This window comes from Anas acuta, chromosome 4, assembly GCF_963932015.1.
Source record: "Anas acuta chromosome 4, bAnaAcu1.1, whole genome shotgun sequence".
Classification (NCBI taxonomy): Eukaryota; Metazoa; Chordata; class Aves; order Anseriformes; family Anatidae; genus Anas; species Anas acuta.
In genome coordinates this window covers 190,271-210,622 of record NC_088982.1, presented here as the reverse complement: position 1 = coordinate 210,622, position 20,352 = coordinate 190,271, and the positions used below count along the sequence as shown (strand labels likewise).

The window sequence follows — 20,352 nt, the reverse complement described above, 5'->3', positions numbered from 1 at the left end:
CCGTGATTGGCTGGACCCTGAGGGCGGAAGTGGCGTCAGGGCACGCCTTCATGAGGGCGGAAACACTCCGTGATTGGCTGGGAGGAGCCCGGGGCAGAAGCAGCACGCGGGGCTTCCGGCGCCATGGGCGGCAGCTGCCGGTTCCGGCCCGGCCCAGCCCGCGCTGCCGCCGCACGGTGCCGACACCAGGTCGGTGGTCGGGGCCGCCCCGGAGCGGGCCGGGCCGGGCGTGCGGCGGGGTCTGCACTGCGCGGGGCTTCGGGGGGCTGGGGGAGAGGGGAGCGGCTGCGGCGGCGGAGGGGGGCAGCGAGGGCAGCGGGAGGAGCTGCGGTTGTGTGCGCGTGGCCGACGCCCCCTGGGTTGGTTGGGCTGCTTGAGCTGTGTGCAGTGAAGGAGGCCGCGGGCCTGCACTGAGCAGCGAGAGAGCAAAACTCCGCCTAGGCGCTGGCCGTGGCAACGCTGCTTGGGAGCTGAGCGGCTGGGGGTCTTCCCAGCGGTGGGGGTCTTCCCAGCGGAACCCGGTACGCAGACAGAAACGTGACCTTCGAGGTCTTTGTTTGTGTTGCAGCTGTGGGATTCGGCCCATAACTGTGTGGAGTTGCTGAGTGCTAGAGGGGATGGTAGAGACGTCCCTGGTTCAGCCTTTTTTGCCACAGTCGTTGCAGAAGTTTTGGAAAAATGAGCAGTATCCTTCTCTTTAAGTTCACCTTTTAAAGAATTCACCTTTTAAAGTGTTCTTTCTGCAGACTCCTGTCCGTGGTTTAGGTACTTGATTTGTGTGAAACAGAGCCAGGCTTTCCTGTTAACGAGTGCCCTGATTGAAATTCCCTGTTGTTGGAGAACAAGAACCATCAGTGCTGCTTGGCAGTTTAAAACCTCTTGGCTTCTAAAAGGCTAACTTGCCAAAGCGAATGGGAAGTAGCCTAAAGTTCAGTAAATGTGCTGAATAGAAAAGGCCGTCTTCTTGAAGGGAAAAGAGCTTTGCAGAACGTGAGCTCTGTTTCCCGTAGGGCTCACTGCTTACCCACCTGTTCAGCAATTACTGCAGGCTTTGACTGGTCCCCTCAGGCCCAATATCGCACACGTGCTGTGCTGCAGACGGTACCTTAGCTTCCTTGCCGTCTTGTGCTGCGTTAGTTGTACCTGCAGAAAACTTACTTCAGTGTCACAGAAACCCCATGGGAAGCGTTCCCAACTCATGCCGGTAGGACCATCCCTTTGTGGCTGGTAAAATCCAGGAGCAGGACGATGCTTGGAAGAACGTAACCTATGGAGGAGAAGGCAACAGTCTCCTGTTAGGCAACAGGTTTTCAAGACTGGTTTCCCCACCCCCCTGTGCATTTTGAAGGAGGCAGTCCCTAAGCTGATGCAATCCAACTGCATCTAAGATGCAGGTTGTTACTTCCATAAGCTATAAAGGAACTTAATGTGTTCTGTTTTTTTTTTTTTTAAGTCGAGGCTTGTGTGCGTGAGTTTGGCTTGTCGATGATTGCTCACATGCCCCAAAGCTCCTTGTGCTGATGCTGGATCTGCCCCATGGTAAAGGACCGCATGCCGTGTGTTCAGCTTTTCTTCCTTACCGTGTCGTCCATATGTATGTATTTATTTACTTCTCTGAAGGAAAGGGTGGATTTTTCATGTGTCTCTCTGTGCGTGTCTCGAACCAGGCTGCAGTAAATACGTGTAAGCGAGTAGGCTGCAGCGCATCCAGGACAGTATCAGAGTGCTACTCTGCTAGCAGTGGAGAGCTGGGTGAAGGTGCCCAGGGTAAGGGCTTGTTCTGCCTCAAGTTGAACAGAAAGTTTCAGAAGTTGAGCATCCCAGGGGATGTTTGTAGGACTGCTGTTAGACGGTAAAAGTTCAGATGGCTGTCGACGAAGGGGATTTTGTTGGTTCTTTTCGATAGCTGTTCCTGCCGACGATCGCGTCGGTCACAAAAGGTAGTAGTAACCTTGCGGTTGCTATGTTCTGTAGCGTCTGTAGTAAAATACACTGGCAGATGAATAAATGAGCAGGTACAAATACATGTGACTCCATAGCTGAGATTAAATAATGTGCAGTTTCTTCTGTGTTTTATCTTTCAAAGCACGTTGTTGCTGAGCGCCTGAGCTTTTTGCTCACGTTATCGAGGAAAGGAATGGCAGTGCTTCTTCCCCCCTCATCTCTCTTTTTTTTTTTTTTTTCTCTCCTCTTCTTCCTCGATGACAGGGACTCAAAATGTTTTCCTCGGATGTCCACATGAAAATTAAAATAAGTAAATAAATAAATAAATGCTGATGGTGAACACACTGACAGAATTGGGTGACGTTTTCAAGGTAGAGGAGGGCGAAGAATGTGGAAATTCCTGGTACATTAGTGGTGCTCTGTTAACAAAACTGACGTATACGCCACTTGCTGTTCCTAGTTTTTTGGTTTGGTTTTCCTTTCAGTAGTCTCCCTGAAGGCTTTTGTGGACACATGGTGTATCTTTTCTGTTCTTCCAGTATTCATTTGTCAGGAAAGACGACCATGAAATCCAAGGGGTGTGGACAACCATCTGCCAGGTGGCTGTTGCAGACTCCATCGGTCATGTTATCTGTGCTTTTAGCTCGCCCTTTCTTATATCTTGAGTTGAATTTTTCTTTTTTTTTTTTTTTTGCAACGCTATGTTTGCAGTGATAGCATTGCTGCCAAGGTATTTTTGACTAAAAATGATCTTAACTGTAGTAGTGAATTCACAGAGTGTGGCTTTGTGTAATGACTCCCACGATCACAACTTTTTTTTTTCCTTTGTCACAGATAGGAGGAAAGCTCTTTCTAGAGAGATGGAAAGAAAGTTGTTTCAGAATATGTTCAGAACGTCTGAAGTTGTTTCAGAATATTTTTTTTTTTAGTAGTTAACGGTATTACAGTCCACAGAGTAATTTCTTTGTGCATGAGAACTCATGGGTTAACTGAAAGTTACTTGTTTTATTATAAAACTAGGATTTGAAGCCACAGGCATTCAGAAATGCATATGATATGCCTTGTCGCAGTCTTCTAGATCAGCTAACCAGAATGAGAACCAATCTTCTGAAAACACACAGGGATATCGTGGGGCAGGATGAAGGTAAATAGACACAATTATTTATTGACATTCTGGTACAGCTATTTAATTCACCTAAGTAGTGTTTCTGTCCTCGGTGTGGGAGAGCAAGTAGACTTTGCATCGTTTTTTTGGGTCAGTCATCCTTCCCTAGATTCTGAAGGAAAAGAATTAAATTTCTGCCTTCAGTCACAAAACATGTTTTGCGTGCTTGGAATTTGAAAATTAAATTTCACGGGTGAGCTTTCCTACGCAACAGGATGCAGTAGATGTTTTTATAGTGATGGTGAAAGGAAAGAGGGGCTTTATTTGCCTTTTGCTTTTCCTTTGTAGAGGGAGGAAATAGTGATTTCTAGTTCTTAAATGCTAACACTTGAAATGGAAGCATGTGAGGCTTGTATTTCCTTAGTTTTAAGGTAGACTAAATTTAGATACCCTGTTCTGCTGCAGACTGCCTTCACAGCGTTCCTGTTGCTCAAATGGGAAATTATCAGGAGTAGTTGAAAATGATGCCTTCACCCCTTTGGGAGATTGATCCAGATCAACCAAAAAGTCTTCATACATTTGGCAATCTGTTCAAACAGGATGAGAAGGTAGGAGAAGTCTTGCTATCTGCTGTATCATTATTTGAAAAGTAACTGAATTGTAACACAGAGGCAATTACTCTGGTAGTGAATTGACGAAGCAATTATTTTTTACTTAAAAAAACAGTCTTTTCAGGGTATGATGATAGATGAAGCAGATAAATTTGTTGCTGGGCCTCAGAATAAGATCAAGCGTCCTGGAGAGCCCAATACTCCAGCATCACTAAAGAGAAGGCGTAGCATGTCACCGCTATTGCGACGGCCACAGTCACTGTTGTGACAAACCATGTTGGTGGGAAAGGGCCACCGTGTGCTGCTGGATCTCCATCATATCTGAACCTCAAAGGCATGCCAACAAATAAAGGTACGTTGGAGTTGTTGTAGTACAGGAGCTTGTGTGGTCATAAATGGACATGTGTGCAAAAAAAAAGGTCTATGTGCTTTCTATGTTAATTCAAAAAGACACGTAAGTTATAGAGTTAATTGGGACTGAATTTCTTTGGTCTTCTTAGACAAACAGGCTGTTGCTATAGCTAACGAAGTCCTGAATGAGCAATAATTTTGAACTGTTTTTAAAAAGTGCTGAAACCTTTCACCATGATGGTTTGGAGGTAGCAAGGATTTCATTTCAGCTTTTAGTTCTCATTTGTGTATTCTATTGTGGGGAAGGAAAGTGTAAAAAAAATAAAATAAAATAAAAAATAAAAGTTTAAATTTCTCACAAACAGTAATTTACCCACCTGTTGCAGCAGAGTCAAAAGAAAAATTTGCTGGAACTGGGGGAAGGAGGGGAAACTTCAGTTTACTTTAGTCACTGAAATGGGAATACAGAAAATAACTTCACAACAGTCATATGAGACGGTAGCAGTCCAAAAGGAGGTATTCCTGTGGTTGCGTCGAAGGGTGAATAAAACTACTGAAGTGATCTGACAGTGCTGAGTAACTCTCTACACAGTACTTTAAACAAGAAGGGATGCAGAATAATTTCCTTCTGTGTCTTTGATACTGCAGTTATGCACTACTAAGCTGCTACTTAATTTTCAGACACTGGTAACAGTACTGTCCAAGATGGTAATGGAGAGAAGAAAGCAGAAAATTGTCAGTTGCTGGAAAAGCAAATTGATGGCTTGTCTGTGCAAATGGCTTCTTCAGTTGCAGCTGTTATGGGAGAGGATGAAATGTTACCTGGTGACTTAGACTCTCTACATGATGAGTTCAATTGCTTAAATGATGCAAAGATGGCTTGGATCATAAACCTGGTACCAGTGCACTTGTTCGAGGGCCTCTAAATTACAGTGTGGCTGGAGATGACCAAAAACGAGTGATGGAGTCTACTTCTGAATCGGTGCCAAATTCATTTAAAATAACACCTACAATGTTGGAGGGAAGTGATGCTGATATTAAAATTAGAGTGGTGAAAGGAGTTCGCAAACCTGGAAGAAGTAAGTTCTTTATTAGTGTATTAAAAATAGGCTAGGGATCCAGAAGACTTCTCTTGAAATGAGGATCTATTTTGAAAATAAAACCTCAGATTTTGAATGATTTTTGATTACTCGTGTACAAGTAGTGGAAGAACAAGAAAGTAAGTAATTCACAGTCCAACTTTATATCCTCACCATACTTACTGCAGCACTCTTAAGCAGGCTTAGTCACAGCACCATTCATGTTTTCATAGTTGGTTCAGATAAGAAAATACAGAAACCAATGAAAAAATACCATTGTTTCACATCTAAGGTGTGCAGTTCATTCTTTTGCACTACTTTTTTTTTAAACTTTATACAAGACAATCATATTAATTGTGCTCATGCTCCACATAGATTAGTCATCTTGTAAAGAGCAATTATCTTAAACCTCTGCTTTCAAAAATGACAGCTCTAGATTGAAACATGGCTTGGTATCCCTTTGTTTCTATTAACTGCTAATCATGGCAGTGTGTTCATGGAGATACAAGACTCCTCTGCTGATTAAACCTAGACTGCATTTTCCAAGGGCAGGTGTTCCTAGATACTGCTCTTTTAAGAGAACAAAATTTTTCAGCACTGCATTTGAATACCAGCTAATCACTTCAAATTATTGGTATGCTGGCTTTTTTCTTGTCTTATGTGCATTACTGTATGCAGAAATGGGAAACTCTAGGCTTTGTTATTTTTCCTTTGGCTGTTAAGATTTATTGAAAATGCATTTGCAAGATGTGTTTCTAATATCTGTTTGGATCTTTTCTTTAAGATTATGAAGAAATCTTCTCTCTTCTTGAGGAGGTACAAGGACCAATGGAAATTCAGAAGTATTTCATTGAATTTGCTATAAAGGAAGCAGCAAGGTTTGTATAGATACAAATGATTCAGAGTTAAATGCTAACATTGTTCATGATAGTAAATCTCAATCTTCTCCAAAACAAGTACTTTGTTTTGACATACATAAATTACCACAGTTTTAGTGGTCAAACTGCCGTTGTATTTTCTGGAGTAAATGGTTGTTACCTAGAGCTGAAATGAGAAATAGAAAGGTATGGGTGGTTATGGAAGAAAGACCCAGAATTTGCGTGGGTTGGGGAAGGATGGCTGTATCAAATTAAATTTTCCATTCTCATGTCAGAAATGAGGGAAGCTCGTCCATGCTGGAAACAGAGAGCCTATGGTAATACTGTTTGTCGTGGCAAAATAATACTGACGTATTCAACTGTTATTTTTGGAAGAAAAAATGAAATTACTTCCCTTTTCTTCCCTAGGTTTAAAAAACGTGTCTTAATACAACAGTTAGAGAGAATACTAGAGGAACTAGAGTTCACCAGCCTACCCAACAGATTTAATCATGTCAACAGTAGATAATAGTGTACCAGCCAGAGGAATACGGACCAGGAATGAGTTTGCTGTGCCACAGAAGAATGGGAGAGGATGTAGCTGTTGCCCTCACTGTCCTGGTAGTCAAGTGATTTTACTGTCAGAGTCTGAGAAGAAGCAGTGGAGCTTTAACTTTACAAACCTCTATCGGCAGAAGCTGGGCTGTAACCTTAAGGACGGGCTATGAAAGGTGTGGCTTTTTTCCTGTGGAGGGTGCTATTTGCTCAACAGGCTGAAAAAAATAACCATTGCTGCCCCTCCTGCAGGTGGTGAGAATTTACTCATTTGAATACTGTCATTAACCGTTTTACGTGCTATAGGCAGTGGATCGCACTAAAATGGGGCACTGTCAAATGCACACAGTGTCTGCATTGTGGAGAGATCCCATGTATTGTTTCCCCCCCCGCCACCCCCCCCCAAAAAAAAAACAACCTCCCAGAAACACCTGCACTGGTAGTATTGCATGTTGCCAGCACAGAGACAAGGGTCTTGTTCCCGAGAACTGCTAGCCATGCCTCTAAACTTGAGATTCAGTGTAGATTGAGAGTAAAGAAACTGCTATTGTGTTAAGGAAAGCTAAAGACAGCCCTGTGACTGTTACCACTTGGTGGTCACTAAACAATCTACCTCAGACTCTCTTCTGTTTTTGTCTGCAGACATTATGAAAATGCACCTGAGGCTTCCCAGGTCCCTGACTTCAGTTCTCTTTCATCCCGTGAGGAGGACGGAGATTCTTCAGGTGGCCTTGGCACACGGGCACACGCTGTGCTTTGGAAGCACTAAAAAGAAATGCTTTTAAAAGTGTGAATTTTAATGTTCATACAAAAGAGATTATTTTTGAACAGTATTGTTACTGGATCACTAATTTGATATTTTAACTGTATACATTTTGTGAACATAGGTGTGTATATATATATAAAATAAACCGTTTTATTAATTCTTATTAAGTGCTGATCTGAGGAGTCTGTAATGGGCAGCGCTAAATTCCTCGAATTGTCTGTTACCAACAGACCGCTAATATTTTTTGTGAAACCAGTCTGCATATCCTGAAACCCCACTTCTGGTAATAGCTGCAGAATGTGTTTGTACTTACCTCCCAGTAGCACGTACCCTGGAGCACCTGCCTCATCAGTCAGCTCAGCCTGTACAGGGTGTACATTTTTGCTCCAAGGCTAAAGTATTAAAGACACCAAGTTCCAGCTTACCAAATCCTTGGTTACCTGAGTTAATATCCTCTCCTCAGTTCCTGTTACTCTTTTATTCAAAGGTAATGTTGTGAATCACAGAAAATGCAACGAAGGCTGAAGCACCTGCACGTAATTAATTTTTTCATTTTAAACAGTAATATGCCAGTAGTAAGTGGCTCTTCAGATAATTTTATTTTCAGTTGTTCTCATTTAAAAACATTCTCCTGCTCCTTTAACAGCTTTCTTTTAAAAGACAGGTTGAAGTTGTGCTCGTGTTAACAAGCTCTTCACAAAGTACTGCGACTGTCCTGAGGATTCCACTTGATCAGCCAGCAGAAGAGACAGGGAAACATATTTAAGTTGATGGCCTGAACTTCTCTTCCTATTACTATTGTTAGTACTAGCCAGCCTGTGAGACATCTTTTCTGTCTCTTGTGAAGCAGTGGCCTTGTCTTTCTGGAAGAGCTGGTTTGACCATTGGAATTACACCAGTGAGATTCAAGAAGGAAATAAAATCTAAAAGCAGCATATGTTAAGTGAGAAAGTGACACAGAAAGAACTCGTTATAAACAATTCTGAACTCTTTTCTTAGCAGTAATGTACTTATCTGTACCGTTGAACATACTTAAAAAAAAAACAAAACACAGTAATACCTTGGAATACATAGGGCGATTCATCCCTTCAGGATCATTACACGGCAGCTGTATGTCACCACAACACACCTCTCTTGCCTAGTGGTGGACTTCTAAGAGGGAATTTACTTAGGTCAGGTGTGCTGTGTGTATGTGGTTTGGAAATGCCAGGTTATGCGCGTAGAACTGCCTGTACTACACTATCTTTTAAATAGGAGGTGGTAAGAGGAGACAGCTTTCTTCTAGTAGGTTCTTACTTAAGTGTTTGTGAGAAGAAAGCCAGACGTCTTTGGAGACTGTGCCAATGAAAAGACGAAGAAAAATGAGTGGAATAAATCCCAGTGCGTGTAGTCCTGCATCCCAAATGGAGCACAGAAGGAAGGCTGCTTGCTTAGAAGAGCAGTGGATGCTTCATGTCCGTGTTAAAGAGAATATTAACAGAGAGAATTCTTTGTAAGACAAGCTGCCATGCGTGGTGTGGGTAGCAAATACGTTGGAAAAAATCCAGCCATAAACTCTGAATGGCACAGGAGGAGAGCTGTAATCCGCCCGACAAGCCCTCCCGCGGGCGCTCTCTGCCGCCACCTGCTGGAAGCAATCGGGTACTGCAGGCGGCGAGCACGGGAGGTGGCGCCCGCGGGCGCTGTCTGCCGCCACCTGCTGGTGGAAAACGAGTACTGCAGGCGGCCGGGAGCGCGCATGCGCAGTGTCGCCCGCGGGCGCCCTCTGCCGCCACCTGCTGGAGGCAATCCGGCACTGCAGGCACCCGGGATCGGCGCATGCGCGGTGGCCCATGCGGGCGACCTCTGCCGCCACCTGCTGATGGATATCGAGTATTGCAGGCTTCCGGGTGCCGCGCATGCTCGTTGTCGCCCACGAGCGCCCTCTGCAGCCACCTGCTGGTGTTAATTGGGTACTGCAGGCGCCCGAGAGCCGCGCATGCGCGCGGGTGCCCGCGGGCACCCTCTGCCGCCACCTGCTGGACACAATTAAGTACTGCTGGCGGCCGGGCGCCGCGCATGCGCGTTGCTTATTACGTCTTTTTTTTTTTTTGATGTGTAATTTCCTAAACTCCTAGATTTTTCTTCATATGTAAATGAAAGGTTCGTGCTAATTCCCGTTGAAAATATTTCATTTACTTTCTTGGTTGTATTGTCCTTTCTATGTTCAAAGCTGAGGCAAAAATACGGTAAATTTTGCTTCTAGAAACGCCGCAGTTCTTTTGTCTGCACTCCGCATGCTGTAAACTAGGGATAGGTGACAAATAAATAAAAAAATAAATAAATGAACACAGCTGCTGCTCCTGCTCTCTTTCTTGTGCTTTGCCCCCTCCTCTTTCCCAGGTGATTGGGTTTGGGTGCTGGGCGGGGCCAAATGTTATACGAGCCCTAGGCGTTCTATCAGAGAGCTCCTTCTGCGTGGGCTGCTCTTTGGGGTCGGTGCTTTGTTTATTCTTCTGTTAGCTACATGCAGGGTTCTTTTCGTGGGTCAGAGTCTTGTACGATATTTTAGAGGAAACCAATCTAGTAGTACGTGCATTTATTGCATGAAGCTCTTTGGAGGTGATTAATTGTTATAGCACTTTTATGGATAGGATGTCAATGTTATTTTGTGTGTTTGCTTTGTTGTTCTATGTCCCTCATGATTTTTGCAGGGTTATAGGGCAGATGCCACCAGGTCTACCCCTTTTGTTGTTTTTGTTTTGTTTGATTTATTTTTCTTATTTTCTTTTTCGGAAGGGGGTTTGGGATTTGAGCGTCCTATTTTTTGGGGTTTGGGATTTGAGCATCTTAATTTTGTGGGTGTGGGATTTGAGCGTCTTAAGTGTTTGGGTTAGGGCTTTTAGGCATAGGACTTCAGGGGTTTAGTGTGGTGGATAGTTTGGCTTAGGTCTGTAGGGGTTTCGAGGATTTTTAGGGTTAGGGCGGTAAGGGCTAGGGTTCCAGGGAGTGCTGTTAAATGGAGTTCTCGACAACTCGGCCTCTGATTGGCCGTGCCGGCTGCCCAGGGAATGCTGGTAGGTGTAGTTTTCCGGCACAAGGCTTTCCGGTAGGCCGCGTTGAGTGCCCAGAGCGTGCCGGGAAATGTAGTTCTGGGACTCCAGACTTCCGGGAGGCCATGTTGGGTGCCCAGAGCATACCGGGAAATGTAGTTCTGGGACTCTTAACTTCCGGGAGGCCATGTTGGGTGCCCAGAGCATACCGGGAAATGTAGTTCTGGGACTCTGAACTTCCGGGAGGCCATGTTGGGTGCTCAGAGCATACCGGGAAATGTAGTTCTGGGACTCTGAACTTCCGGGAGGCCATGTTGGGCGCCCAGAGCATACCGGGAAATGTAGTTCTGGGACTCCGAACTTCCGGGAGGCCGTGTTGGGTGCCCAGAGCACACCGGGAAATGCAGTTCTCGGGGACTAGGGCTGGGGCTAGGGTTGGAGCTTAGGGTGAGGGTTGGGGTTAGGGTTAGGGCTAGTGAATGCTGGTTCTCTGTGTTTGCAGATGACGGTGAGGGTGTTTAAACTAATTCCAGTTGAAGAAGTTTCAGTTACTTGCTTGGTGACATTATCAGTTCAAGATTAAAAGCTGCAGCAAAAGCAAAAGGGGAGTTTTGCTTCTAGAAACACCACAGGTCTCTTGTCTGCTCTCGGAATGTTTTTGAGATAAACCAGATTTTAAAAAACAAAGGAAAAAAAAGAAAACACAGCTGCTTCTTTTGCTCTCTTCCTACTTTCTTGTGCTTTGCCCCTCCCCTTTTCCAGGTGATTGGGTTTGGGTGCTGGGCGGGGCTGAATGCTATATGAGCCCCAGGCATGCTATCAGAGAGCTCCTTCTGCCTGGGCTGCTCTTTGGGGTAAGTGCTTTGTTTTTCCTTCAGTCAGTTGCAGGGTTCTCTAGGCAGACTGGAGCGTATGGATTTCTGGATTTGAAGTGCTTGGAATTCACTCAGTAGCGGGATGTTTAGTAGGGGCTGCTGGCTCACTGTTTTTTTGGGATGGTGGGATACTCTTCTGTTTTTGAGCTATGTTTTAATCTCTAGATGTATAAACCCACTTGTGTAACTCTCCAGAGGACTAAAACCAGCTTGATTGAATGCTACGTATGGCTTGGCAGTGTAGATGCAGCATTACCAAGAGACTGAGCAGAGTTGTATCAGAGTCACCTCTTTCATCTGCAAAGGGTAAGTTTGATTACCCCTGCCGAGGCTTGTGTGCGTGCATGTCTTTTTGGCATTTGTGGAGCTCAGTTGTTTTTCTTTGTGTGTGTGCATATTCTTTTTTTTTTTTTTTGAGGGTCAAACGGTGTGTTTGCTGAGTGTGGTTAGAATGAGGAGGTGGGGAGCTGCTCAGGACTGGAAGGTTTGGTTTCTAGGAGTATGCGGCATCCTTCCTGTGCGACGTGACTAATTGTTGGGCTGGAACGTTCCAGCTTTTGTGTGTCTTAAGCAATGTAGCTTGTGTAGTGTGTGTTGTGTGGCCTGGGCAGAGTTTGCTGTGGTGCAGTGGGCGAAGAATCTCAGTTAGAGCTGGTGAGCAGCTGAAGTACCAGAGCTGGGAAGAGAGAGGTCTTGCAGCAGGTACGCTGTGGCTGTGAGGTGCCTCAGACTGTGCTTTTCTGTCTTTTTTTTTGTTTTGTTTTGTTTTGTTGTTTTTTTTGCAGGCGCTTTGTGCGGTCGTGGACAGGAAAGGGAAATCCTCGTGTCGCGGAGCAGTGAGGGAAGGTGAGTGTTGTCAGCCTGGTCATCCCTTATCTGAAGCGAAGGGAAGACACTCGGGTGTTTCCCTCAGAGGGTCCGAGGTGAGTCTGTTTGGGATAGAGGAGCAGCGTGGCAGGTGGGTGCTTGCAAGCACAGTGGTTCTTTTGTCCTTTTGTGTTCCCCGGTGGTGTGGGTGATGCTGGCCGCTCCTTTCAAGCTTGGACCTAATTTGCAGGTCTAGAGGCAAGTGGAGTGCTGTTTTGAAAGGATAAAAGTAAAGCTGGGGTCGCTTATGTTGTTGAGGGATGGGTGCTACTGCTGGCAGCTGAATGTTTATCTTCTGCCTGTGTTTTGCCTTTCATTAGGCTGAAACGCAGTGTGCAGTGCAGGATGTGTCAACCAGCTGCCTCTGCAGTGACTCTGGTGCGTGATGAGCAGAGGTAGTTGTTAATTTTGGGGGTGTGGTTGTCACTGAAGCTATTTTCCTACATCCAATAGAGTAAAACTCCAGTTTGCCTTTTAGAGGTGCTATAAGTGGGTAAAGAGAAGAGATGGAAGCATGTGCCACGTGGGGCAGGCAAGCGGCTGAGGTACAGGAGGGGATGAGAGTATGTGATTTTTTCCTGGGGGTGGAATGGAATTGATTGTTTTGGTGTATAGTCTGTTTTGCTCCTAGATTCATTGTAAATAAAAGTTTGAGCCAATTCCAGTTAGGAATGTTCCAGTTACGACCCAGCAAGTATTGTCCTTTTAATGTTAAAAAAAAAATGCGGCAAAAGCTTGGTGCAGATCTGTTTCAGGTCTTGTGCATCATATTCGGTTCGAGATCGCGTCTGTTTCCATCCTCACTCTTGCAGAAGTCATCTGGGCCGCATCAGGAGCTCTTGCTTGGGAATTGATTTCCTAAGTGTCTTCTTAGGGGGTTTTCAGTCCCCATCCTTCTGGTCTCTTGTCTTGAAGGCAGGCTTTTTAGGCCTCCACCATCCCAGTTCTGGCAGTTGCTTCCAGTTGCGTGTTGTGACATTTTAGTCTCTCCTGGGGTCTGGTGCAGAGCACCTGTTCTGACTTGCTGTTGCTGTAGGGCTTTCTTTTTGGGGGTCACTTTTTCTTGTGCCTTGTGTTGTGTGTTTTGTTTGTAGTGTTTGTGGCGTGCCTGTGTGTGTGTACGTGTTTGGTCTGGAGCTGTCCTGCCTGGCAGTTAGTGATGACAGGTAACGTGGCAGTGCATGGGTGTACTAATACATCGTCTGGACTGTGTTGGCAAAGACATCCGGTCTGCCTCTGGGCACTTGCTGAAGGACATCTGGCACAGTATATCTGTTTGCGAGCAACTTCTCGTTTACCTCTATTTATTTAAAAAACTGTAAAATTTAATTGCAATCCAGTTTGGGACCCAGTCATGTATGACACCAGGGGGCTTGTCCAGGAGGGCTTTGGTTCTTGGAATCTTATTTGATGTAGGAGAGGTGCCCCAGCATTTGGTGGTTGCTGTTCGAGTCTGGTCGGGACTAATGGCATCTCGAACCTGAATACAGGTAAGCTAAGGTTTTGATTTTTTTTCAGCTCCCTTGCTGGCTGCAGCAGTATATTTTGCCCGTAATTCTGCGTGTGAAGATCTGAATGAAGACAACGGAGTCGTAAGTGTTTAAAGCGTATACTGTTCTGTTGGATGGGTTTTGGTTGCCTGTGTGTGTAAGAGTGTGACTGAGACGGAATTTAGTTCCGAAGCGATTGTGGAGGTCTTCTTTACCACGGTTCCAATCTCCCGCGAGGGACTTGGCCGGTGAAGGACCGAAGGGATTCCTATAGGCTTTGTGGGTGGGTGATAGATGTTAAATCCTCTTTAAGACACTCTTATTAAGGTAACCAAGGGCTGTGGGAATTGCCAGAGTAACGTTCCTAGATGGGTGAGACAAAACCGAAGACCAGGGACCAGAAGAAAGGAAGCAAATTACCAGACATACCACCAGAAAGTCCATTAGGAATAACAGTTAGAAACTGGAAGGAGAGAGGCCCCAGAAACGTAAAAAGTAAATAAAAAAGGGTCCAGTCTTGTGTGATAGAATGGCCAAAGGAGCTTTTAAGACCGCATGTCTTTGGGCCCGTTTTTGGATTCTTTGAAGACTGTATTTGTCAGGCCTTAAATACACATGTTAATTCGAAGGAACCTTTCTGCCGGGAAGAAAGTGATGATGCAGGATTATGGATCAGGAGGACTTCATGTCCTTTTACAGCCTTAATATTTACCCTAAAAGCAGGTAAGAAATTTTGAAGAAGAAGAAGAACAGGAAAAATAAAAAGATAATAAACGGGAGCCGTTGGATAACCTACCATCTCCATATCGTAACAATCCACCTCTGGTGGTGTACTGGGTCTGGCTGGAATGTTAACTTTCCCAGCAGCAGCCCATACAGTGCCGTACTCTGCAGTTGTAGCTGGAGCAGCAGTGTTATCACACCAGTGTTGTGTCTACTGCTGAGCAGCAGTGGCACAGCATTGGGCCTTTCTCTAACCCTCCTAGGGGATGGGCAAAAAGCGAGGAGAGAAACATCACTAGGGCAGCTGACCTAAACCAATCAAAGGGATATTCCATACCATGGGATGTCACACTCAGCAATAAAAGGTGGAAACAGGAAGAAGAGGGGAGGGGTGGGCTCTCGTTGAGAAGACGTCGGTCCTCCTCTCGAACACCGGCTGCGTGCGTTGAGGCCTTGCATCAAGGACGTGGTCAATCATCGCTCATGTGTGGGAAGTAGAGAGCAATTTCTTTCCTCTGCACTTCCATATAGCTGTCATTTATTTTGTTTGTTTTCGTCCCTTCTTTTTATTTTCCCTTTTCCCCTCCCTTTTCCCCTTTCCCTTTTTATTTCCCCTTAGTTAAATTGTTTAGTTCATGGTAGTCTTTATTTAATTATTATAATTATTTCCATTTAATTAAATTATCCTTATCTCAACCCGTGAGTTGTTCTTTGCTTTACTTCTCCCCCTCCTCACCTAAAGGATGCATTCATGAGAAGTAGGACTGCCGTATCTGAGAGAGCTCCTCTATATCCTTTAAGGGAGGTAACTGGTGTATAACTGGGTTGGAGTTTTAACAGGGTTTTAAGGGTTTCAGGGTTAGCGTGTTAGGGTTTTAGAGTTCTTTTTGGGATGGAGTGTTGCTATGTTTTTTAGGGTTAGGGTCCTAGGGTTTTATTTTTGGTCAGTTATTTAGGGTTAGTGTGTTAAGATCCATTTTTTTTTTTTTTTTTTTTTTCAGGTTAGGTTCTCCAGGGTTAGAGTTTCGAGCGTCCTAATTTTTTGGGTTACGGTGTTGAGCGTCCTAATGTTTTGTGTTAGGGCTTTGGGTGTTAAGCATCTGAATTTTTGGGTTAGAGTTTTGCGCATCCTGATGTTTTGAGTAAGGGTTTTGAGCGTCCTAGTGTTTTGGGTTGGCTTTGTGTTTTGAGCATCTTAATTTTGGGGTTACGGCTTTAAGCGTCCTAATCTTGTTGTTTAGGGCTTTGAGAATCCTATTGTTTTGGGTTTGGGTTTTGAGCGTCCTAAGTGTCCTAAGGGCTTTTAGGCATAGGACTTCAGGGGTTTAGTGTGGTAAACAGTTTGGATTAGGCCTGTAGGGGTTTCGAAGTTTTTTAGTGTTAGGGCTTGAGTCTATTTTGAAAGGGCAGTAAGTGCTTGGGTTCCAGTGAGTGCTGGTAAATGTATTTCTCGAACACTGGGCCTGTGATTGGTCAAGCCAGCTGCCTGGGGAATGCTGGTAGGCGTAGTTTTCTGGCACCGGGCTTCCGGGAGGCCATGTTTGGTGCCCAGAGCATGCCGGGTGGGGGTTGGGGGGTAAGGGGGTCGGGGGTTAAGGTGGGGGTTATATCTGTTAGGGTTAGGGGGTTAGGGTTGGGGGGTCGGGGGTTGGGGGGTTAGGGTTGGGGGGTTGGGGGGTCAGGGTTGGGTGGTCGGGGGTTAGGTGGTTCCATGGGGTGACCCCCCTATCTCTGCCCCCCCCCAGACAAGGAGGAGACGAAGCTGAAGGGCGTCCTCTACTTCCAGGCCATAGAGGAGGTGTACTACGACCACGGGCGGGCGGCCTGCAAGGTGGGGGGGCCATATGGGGCCGGGGGGGGCTGTATGGGGCTAAGGGGAGGGTACTTGTGGGGCTGGGAGGTTGTGGGGAACATCTGGAGAAGGTGCCTGTAGGGTTTGGGGGAGCACCTACAGGCTTTGGGGTGGGATCTGTGTGGCTGGGGGGGGGTCTCTATGGGGCCGGGGGGGTTTGGGGGGGTTGTGACCCTATGGGGTGCCCCCCCCAGAGCCCCAACCCGCGGCTGACCTAGCATTTTAGCGTGGCCGCCGTCTACCAGCAGCTTCATGCCCGTCTTCCGCTCCCAGTGGCCCGCGGGGCGCCCGGTGGCCCTACTGGTGTCACCAGCGGCCACCTTGGGGTCAACGGCGGCGGTTTTGGGGTTTCGGTCTGGGGGGTGCTGACATGTCCCCCCCCGCACCCCCCCAGGCATCCTGGCCCTGCAGCTGCCCCCGGGGGGGCTCGACGCCGAGTTCTACAGGTGAGAACCAGTCCCCTTCGCCCCCTAAATGCGCCCCCAGACCCCCCCCAAATTGACCCCCCCAATTTATTCCCCCCCCCCAGCGCCTGCCTCCACCTGGCCGAGATGCAGCGTCGGGTGCGGGAGGCGCTGGCGGAGCGCGAGCGGCTGCTGCGGGCACGGGTAGGACGGGGGGGGGGGCGCCAAGGGGGGGGGGTTCAAGGGGCTTGGGGGGACCCCAAGGGGGGGGACCAAAATGAGGGAGGAACCAAGTGTGCGGGGTGCGTTTGCCGGGGGGACGCATATGCGGGGTGCACCGGGTGGGGGAACCAAAAGGAGGGGGGAACCATATGTGCGGGGTGCGGGTTCCGGGGGGAAACACTTGCGGGGCGCACCGGGGGGGGGAACCAAAATGAGGGGGGAACCAAGTGTGCGGGGTTTGGGTTCCGGGGGGACAAATTTGCGGGGCGCACCGGGGGGAACCAAAAGAAGGGGGAAACCAAATGTGCGGGGTGCGGGTTCTGGGGGGACAGTTTTGTGGGGCGCACCAGGGGGGGAACTAAAATGAGAGGGGAACCAAGTGTGCGGGGTGCGGTTGCGGGGGGACGAATTTGCGGGCCGCACCGGGGGGGGAACCAAAATGAGGGCGGAACCATATGTGCAGGGTGAGGTTGTCGGGGGGACGCCGTTAGGGTTGGGGTTGGAGTTGGGGTTCGGGTTAGGTTAGGGTTAGGGTTAGGCCGCCCCCTGCTGGTGGAAAAGGGGTACTGCAGGCGGCCGGGGGGAGCTCATGCCCGGTGACGCCCGAGGGCGCCCCTCTGCCGCCACCTGCTTATGGAAAACGAGTACTGCAGGCGGCCGAGGGGAGCTCATGCCCGGTGACGCCCGAGGGCGCCCCTCTGCCGCCACCTGCTGGTGGAAAAGGGGTACTGCAGGCGGCCGAGGGGAGCTCATGCCCGGTGCCGCCCGAGGGCGCCCCTCTGCCGCCACCTGCTGGTGGAAAAGGGGTACTGCAGGCGGCCGAGGGGAGCTCATGCCCGGTGACGCCCGAGGGCGCCCCTCTGCCGCCACCTGCTGGTGGAAAAGGGGTACTGCAGGCGGCCGAGGTGAGCTCATGCCCGGTGACGCCCGAGGGCGCCCCTCTGCCGCCACCTGCTGGTGGAAAAGGGGTACTGCAGGTGGCCGAGGGGAGCTCATGCCCGGTGACGCCCGAGGGCGCCCCTCTGCCGCCACCTGCTGGTGGAAAACGAGTACTGCAGGCGGCCGAGGGGAGCTCATGCCCGTGCCGCACGAGGGCGCCCCTCTGCCGCCACCTGCTGGTGGAAAACGAGTACTGCAGGCGGCCGAGGGGAGCTCATGCCCGGTGACGCCCGAAGGCGCCCCTCTGCCCCCACCTGCTGGTGGAAAAGGGGTACTGCAGGCGGCCGAGGGGAGCTCATGCCCGGTGCTAACATGTCCCCCCCGCACCCCCCCAGGCATCCTGGCCCTGCAGCTGCCCCCGGGGGGGCTCGACGCCGAGTTCTACAGGTGAGAACCAGTCCCCTCCGTCCCCTAAATGCGCCCCCAGACCCCCCCCAATTTATTCCCCCCCCCCAGCGCCTGCCTCCACCTGGCCGAGATGCAGCGTCGGGTGCGGGAGGCGCTGGCGGAGCGCGAGCGGCTGCTGCGGGCACGGGTAGGACGGGGGGTGGGGCACCAAGGGGGGGGGGTCCATGGGGCTTGGGGGGACCCCAAGGGGGGGGGGAACCAAAATGAGGGGGGAACCAAGTGTGCGGGGTGCGGGTTCCGGGGGGACACACTTGCCAGGCGCACCGGGGGGGGGAACCAAAGTGAGGGGGGAACCAAGTGTGCGGGTTTCGGGTTCCGGGGGGACACATTTGCGGGGCGCACCGGGGGGGGGAACCAAAATGAGGGGGGAACCAAGTGTGCGGGGTTCGGGTTCCGGGGGGACAAATTTGCGGGGCACACCAGGGGGAACCAAAAGGAGGGGGGAACCAAGTGTGCGAGGTGCGGGTTCTGGGGGGACACTTTTGTTGCGCGCACCGGGGGGAACTAAAATGAGGGGGGAACCAAGTGTGCAGGGTGCGGTTGCCGGGGGGACGCCATTAGGGTTAGGGTTGGGGTTGGAGTTGGGGTTCGGGTTAGGTTAGGGTTAGGGTTAGGCCGCCCCCTGCTGGTGGAAAAGGGGTACTGCAGGCGGCCGGGGGGAGCTCATGCCCGGTGACGCCCGAGGGCGCCCCTCTGCCGCCACCTGCTGGTGGAAAACGAGTACTGCAGGCGGCCGAGGGGAGCTCATGCCCGGTGCCGCCCGAAGGCGCCCCTCTGCCGCCACCTGCTGGTGGGAAAGGGGTACTGCAGGCGGCCGAGGGGAGCTCATGCCCGGTGCCGCCCGAGGGCGCCCCTCTGCCGCCACCTGCTGGTGGAAAAGGGGTACTGCAGGCGGCCGAGGGGAGCTCATGCCCGGTGACGCCCGAGGGCGGCCCTCTGCCGCCACCTGCTGGTGGAAAAGGGGTACTGCAGGCGGCCGAGGGGAGCTCATGCCCGGTGCCGCCCGAGGGCGCCCCTCTGCCGCCACCTGCTGGTGGAAAAGGGGTACTGCAGGCGCCCGGGGGAGCTCATGCCCGGTGACGCCCGAGGGCGCCCCTCTGCCGCCACCAGCTGGTGGAAAAGGGGTACTGCAGGCGGCCGAGGGGAGCTCATGCCCGGTGACGCCCGAGGGCGCCCCTCTGCCGCCACCTGCTGGTGGAAAAGGGGTACTGCAGGCGGCCGAGGGGTGCTCATGCCCGGTGACGCCCGAGGGCGCCCCTCTGCCGCCAGCTGCTGGTGGAAAAGGGGTACTGCAGGCGGCCGAGGGGAGCTCATGCCCGGAGACGCCCGAGGGCGCCCCTCTGCCGCCACCTGCTGGTGGAAAACGAGTACTGCAGGCGGCCGACGGGAGCTCATGCCCGGTGACGCCCGAGGGCGCCCCTCTGCCGCCAGCTGCTGGTGGAAAAGGGGTACTGCAGGCGGCCGAGGGGAGCTCATGCCCGGTGACGCCCGAGGGCGCCCCTCTGCCGCCACCTGCTGGTGGAAAAGGGGTACTGCAGGCGGCCGAGAGGAGCTCATGCCCGGTGACGCCCGAGGGCGCCCCTCTGCCGCCACCTGCTGGTGGAAAAGGGGTACTGCAGGCGGCCGAGGGGAGCTCATACCCGGTGCCGCCCGAGGGCGCCCCTCTGCCGCCACCTGCTGGTGGAAAACGAGTACTGCAGGCGGCCGAGGGGAGCTCATGCCCGGTGACGCCCGAAGGCGCCCCTCTGCCGCCACCTGCTGGTGGAAAAGGGGTACTGCAGGCGGCCGAGGGGAGCTCATGCCCGGTGCTAACATGTCCCCCCCGCACCCCCCCAGGCATCCTGGCCCTGCAGCTGCCCCCGGGGGGGCTCGACGCCGAGTTCTACAGGTGAGAACCAGTCCCCTCCGCCCCCTAAATGCGCCCCCAGACCCCCCCCAATTTATTCCCCCCCCCCAGCGCCTGCCTCCACCTGGCCGAGATGCAGCGTCGGGTGCGGGAGGCGCTGGCGGAGCGCGAGCGGCTGCTGCGGGCACGGGTAGGACGGGGGGTGGGGAACCAATGGGGGGGGGGTCCATGGGGCTTGGGGGGACCCCAAGAGGGGGGGAACCAAAATGAGGGGGGAACCAAGTGTGCGGGGTGCGGGTTCCGGGGGGACACACTTGCCAGGCGCACCGGGGGGGGGAACCAAAGTGAGGGGGGAACCAAGTGTGCGGGGTTCGGGTTCCGGGGGGACACATTTGCGGGGCGCACCGGGGGGGGAACCAAAATGAG

At 50.5% G+C, this 20,352-nt stretch overlaps 1 protein-coding gene across 1 annotated transcript; it reads left to right on the top strand.

Moving 5' to 3' along the window:
* The first annotated feature begins 1,453 nt into the window (after nt 1-1,453).
* Nucleotides 1,454-7,431, top strand: LOC137855329 (integrator complex subunit 6-like). The gene is given in 9 exon segments (XM_068679366.1): nt 1,454-1,594; nt 2,965-3,088; nt 3,515-3,657; nt 3,776-3,917; nt 3,920-4,012; nt 4,693-4,883; nt 4,886-5,090; nt 5,875-5,968; nt 6,377-7,431. Coding segments are annotated over 7 exon segments (912 nt in total). The 5' UTR covers nt 1,454-1,594; nt 2,965-3,088; nt 3,515-3,570; the 3' UTR covers nt 6,477-7,431.
* Nucleotides 7,432-20,352: the final 12,921 nt, after the last annotated feature.